At 36.7% G+C, this 5,121-nt stretch overlaps 1 protein-coding gene across 1 annotated transcript; it reads left to right on the top strand.

Moving 5' to 3' along the window:
• On the top strand, positions 861 to 1,462 carry LOC104786518 (CLAVATA3/ESR (CLE)-related protein 5). Its single transcript, XM_010511943.1, has one exon. The coding sequence runs from the start codon at positions 943 to 945 to the stop codon at positions 1,186 to 1,188; it is 246 nt and encodes an 81-aa protein (XP_010510245.1). The 5' UTR covers positions 861 to 942; the 3' UTR covers positions 1,189 to 1,462.

Here is a 5,121-nt window from a genome sequence, read left to right as displayed (position 1 = left end):
AAAAAAAAAAAAAAAAAAAGTTGACTGGACGGATCAGAAACAACAATGGACCACTCTTTCTTACTTGTCCCCATAGGATAACACTTTTACCCGAGACTGACTATTTTGAGGTTGTCCTCCTCTATTATTTCAAGATGTAGACCACACTTAACTATACTTTTATCTCGAACACATGCATTCTCCTAAGTTGTTTGTGGTGAAACAGTTAGTTGATAGGCTTATTGGTTACAATTCGTCATAATTATATGTAGAAAATTCTTACGGGTGTATGTACTAGCTCTATTACGAAAGCATTATCACAATGATACTAATACAATGTTTATCATACAAGACACCGTTTCTTTTGTTATATACAAAAGATTCCTGGTACCTACGATGATATATTCGACGGTTGTGAATACCGGTAGGATAAATCCATAACAAATAACAAAAGCAAATTCAAACTAAAATATATATACCTTGTAGTAGTTTAGCATAAGAATCTAGATTAGTTGTAAATTTTATATTATCCTAATGAACGTTATGTCAAACCTTTTAAATTCTTAATCAACTATATGCATGTAAAGTCAATTCTTACTGGTCCCTGAATTATAGATTTCCCACCTGAGAACTCCGAGCACTATATCAATTGAATAACCCATATATACCACGACTAACGCCTCTGTGTCCGTGCATTAAATTCTATAATAATACTAAAATATGAATCGTATTTAGCTTTTGTTTGCTGTGGATCCCATCATGTTTCTCTCCACTGACCCAAACTACTCTCGATTCAAAACCTACTCAACTTATGTTGGTGTTTCTCATTTTCTATAAATAATAGAAACTCGCAACGCATACAAAGCCATCATACTCTTTCAGCATCATCTCAGTTGCATCCCTCTCTCACAATCTCTGACAAGCCCCCACAACTCACATTTCTTCCTCTCAGTCACCTTCTATATGGCGAATTTGATCCTTAAGCAATCTCTAATCATAATCCTAGTCATATTTTCATCACTAATCTTAAGTTCTCAAGCTCGAATCCTCCGTGCATATCGTGCCTCATCCATGAGCAATATGGACAGTCAGGTTCTACTACGAGAACTCGGGTTTGATCTCTCTAAGTTCAAAGGTCATAATCAGAGGCGTTTTTTAGTTAGTTCTGACAGGGTTTCACCAGGAGGTCCGAATCCGCAACACCATTGAATGGTCATTACCTATATAAAAACTTTATCGAAGACCCAAGCACTAATAAATGTGAATGAACCATATAAATATCGTTATTTCTATGTTTTTCACTTCTCTGTCTTTTTTTTTCTGTAAACCTTACGTACAATTTTGTTGTATCAAGGTTTTCGTATTCTTGTACCACCTTACCTTGATCCATCAAGCTTTTTCTCTGTATGTTTCTTGTGTCTCCAATGAGTTACCTTTTATGTAACAGCAATTGGCTAATAATCAATATTCCCCTGTCTTTTAATTTGCGTTTGAGCATTACAAAGATAGAGAAATATATCGAATGAAATTAGCACTTCAAAATGCAAACGATTATTTTTGCAAGTAGGGTTATTGTGAGGTTTTAGAAAGTTACTATGAGACTTCTCAAATGGATATGAATTTGAAAAAAAATTTTGGGTATTATGCAATATTGTGAATTGTATCAATTTTATAGTCTCAGCTTAGATAATTAATGCTCAACAAAAGATAATAACGAGGCTGTATTGCGAGTTTGTTATTAAAGCAAGGCTGTATTTTGTAAAACATCCCTGAAACTTTTATACTTTTGGCTTTCAATATATTTACATAAAACAAATTAAGAATCAGTTAGAAACTTATGTCGATCAGTGACAATCTTAAAACTTCTTATTATTTCTTTTTTTTTGAAAACAATTTATTAGCTCAAATGAGCCAATTGGCTGAGAAGTTGTTTACACATAAGACACATAAGACATGATGCGGAGATGTACACGTTTGGCGTGCTAAAGAATTCACATTTACATTTGCATTTTTAGAAATAAAAAATAAAGAGAAAGAAGAAAACTGCTATTTGTTAATCTTGATTGTTTCGAGGTATGTAGAGAACACTGACCAATCGTCAGTCGAGAGGAGAAAACATCATTTTCACCAAATCTGAACAGTTTGTATAAAAACCTACATCCTGGAAATCGTGTTCAATCATGCACTGTATAGCACATGTGAAAGTTTTGACTTCAATATGTTAAAATCTTAGAACTTATATGAAAAATATATCACCCAAAAATAATAATATTGTTTAACAAATTTAGTTATATAATAAATTTTAAATTTGTTTAAAATTAAACCAAGAATCATGTAACAAGTGTGAGAACAACTCTCTCATTCTCTCTCTTACTTTTTTTTAGTTAGAGACCACAACAGAGATGCTCTTACATATTTGCCTATATTAGATAATTAGATAACCTAGACAGATGACTCTTTTAGTAAATCTACATATAACATAACACTAAATGCTACCAAAATGATTTTTATCATACAAGGCATCATCTTTTGTTATAAAAAGAACTCATGTTTAATTACAGCTAATGTTGTTTTATTTGTCTCGTCTGTTAAAAGATCTTTAATGTTATGAATATAGAGTTTAGGGATAAAGCTCTTGTTATTCTTATTGATTATTCCCAAGGTTACATGCATATATATAGTAGAGTACAAATCTTTAGTTTAAACCGACATAAGGAAGTAATGGCCGAGTAAGGCTTCGGCTAATGGGCCGAAGGTGTGCGGACTGAGTATAGCCGATGGACCGAGACTCCATGGATAATATACGGGCCGGTCTAGTGAGTCCACTAAGTGTTTCACAACATTCCCCCTTGGACGAAATGACCGTGCCTATGTTGGATGGGATCAACGCAATGTGCTTGGGGGATGCTGCCTCATTAAAACCTTACCAGGAAAACCCATTGGGACAAAACCTTGGTGAAGAAAAAAGAGTACAGCACACATTGCTCTCCCTGTTCCAAACATCACTCCAAGTCCCTAAGTCTCCGCATCCCAATCTGGTGCGCGAGCTTCTTGAACGTTGTTGTCGGTAGTGATTTGGTGAAGAGATCGGCTGAGTTGTCACTTGACTGAACTTGCACTATAAGAACTTCTCCTGCCTTTTGTAGTTCATGTGTATGGAAGAACTTTGGTAATATGTGCTTCGTCCGATCTCCCTTGATGTAACCTTCCTTGAGCTGTGCGATGCATGCTGTGTTATCTTCATAAATTACGGTTGCTTCTTTGTTGTCTTCCAATCCACTGTCTGTCCGAATATGCTGAGTCATGGACCGCAACCAAACACATTCACGGCTGGCTTCATGCATTGCTAGTATCTCTGCGTGATTTGATGATGTGGCTACAAGTGTTTACTTCATAGAACGCCAAGAGATTGCTGTACCACCGTGTGTAAACACATAGCCTGTTTGTGATTTCCCATTGTGTGGATCAGATAGATAACCTGCATCAGCAAAACCAACTAAACCATCTTTGTTATAGTTAGTGTAATATAGACCAAAGTCTGTCGTACCCTGTAGGTATCGCAGAACATGTTTTATACCATTCCAGTGCCTTATGGTCGGACAAGAACTATATCTTGCTAGGAGGTTCACGGCAAAGCTTATGTCTGGTCTAGTGTGGCTAGCCAAGAACATTAACGCTCCTATAGCACTGAGGTAAGGCATTTCAGGTCCGAGAACTTCTTCATCGGCCTTCTTAGGAGCAAATGGATCTTTATTCACTTCTGTGCTTCTCACAACCATGGGGCTAGTCAATGGGTGAGCCTGCTCCATATTAAACCTCTTGAGTACCTTTTCTGTATATGCCTTTTGATGCACAAGGATACCATTGTTTCTGTACTCAAGCTGCAATCCCAAACAAAATTTTGTCTTGCCTAGGTCTTTCATCTCAAATTCTCTCTTGAGATATTCTACAGTTTGGGCAATTTTCCCAGAGGTTCCAAGGATGTTCAAATCATCCACATAGACTGCTATTATCACAAATCCTTTGTTTGCAAACTTCTTAATAAATATACATGGACTGATGGGGTCATTCCTATAGCCTTTCTTTGCCAAAAATTCGCTAAGTCTATTATACCACATTCGACCACTCTGTTTCAGTCCATAAAGCGATTTGTCTAGCCTTATGCAGTACTGTTCTCGAGAACCACTCTTTTCTTTGAGTTCTATTCCCTCTGGTAATCTCATATAGATTTCATTATCCAGTGGACCATATAAGTATGCAGTTACAACATCCATTAACCGCAAATCCAGTTTTTCTCTTACAGCCAGACTTATTAGATATCTAAAAGTCGTTGCATCCATCACAGGGGAGTATGTCTCCTCATAATCTATTCCTGGTCTTTGAGAGAATCCTTGTGCTACAAGCCGTGCTTTATATCTCACGATTTCATTCTTCTCATTTCTCTTTCTTACAAAGACCCACTTATGTCCAACTGGTTTAATTTCAGGTGTTGTCCTTAAGATCGGACCAAACACACTTCTCTTCTTCAAAGAGTTTAACTCCACATCAATAGCTTCTTTCCATTTAAGCCAATCTTTGCTTTGAGTGCACTCTAATATGGATGTGGGTTCTAGATCCTCATTTATCTCAAGTGCTACCTTGTATGCGAATATATCATCAATGTCGACATCTTTTCTGTTCCATGTAATTCCAGACATGATATAATTTATTGAAATCTCATTATTATCAATATTCTCAGGACCTAGAGGTTCAGCGTCCTGAACCCCATCCGGCTCCTTATCATTTGTCGCGGCCATGTTTGTACTCTCGGTAATTCCCTGAACCTCGGTCTGTTTTACACCCTTAGACTTTCGAGGATTTTTATCTTTGGAACCTAATGGTCTACCTCATTTCAAACGGGTTTTAGACTCTGTAGCAACTTGAATATTGTGTTCCTTCTGAACATCAATTCGTACTGGTGCATTGCAAGCTGGTATGTACGATTTTGTTACTCTCTTTGGGTCAGCAAAGGAATCTGGCAATTGATTAGCTAGCTGCTGTAAATGTATAATCTTTTGAACCTCTGCATCACATGCTAGAGTTCGAGGATCTTGCCAATTTAAGGATGTTTGATTCCATGTTAATTCCTTGACCAGCTTGCTA

The sequence above is a fragment of the Camelina sativa genome, chromosome 5 (assembly GCF_000633955.1).
Source record: "Camelina sativa cultivar DH55 chromosome 5, Cs, whole genome shotgun sequence".
In the NCBI taxonomy this organism is placed as follows: Eukaryota; Viridiplantae; Streptophyta; class Magnoliopsida; order Brassicales; family Brassicaceae; genus Camelina; species Camelina sativa.
This window is presented reverse-complemented; position numbering and strand designations above follow the sequence as displayed.

Excerpts from the sequence above, each read along its gene's own strand:
- LOC104786518 (XM_010511943.1), top strand. The coding sequence starts at position 943 with ATGGCGAATTTGATCCTTAAGCAATCTCTAATCATAATCCTAGTCATA.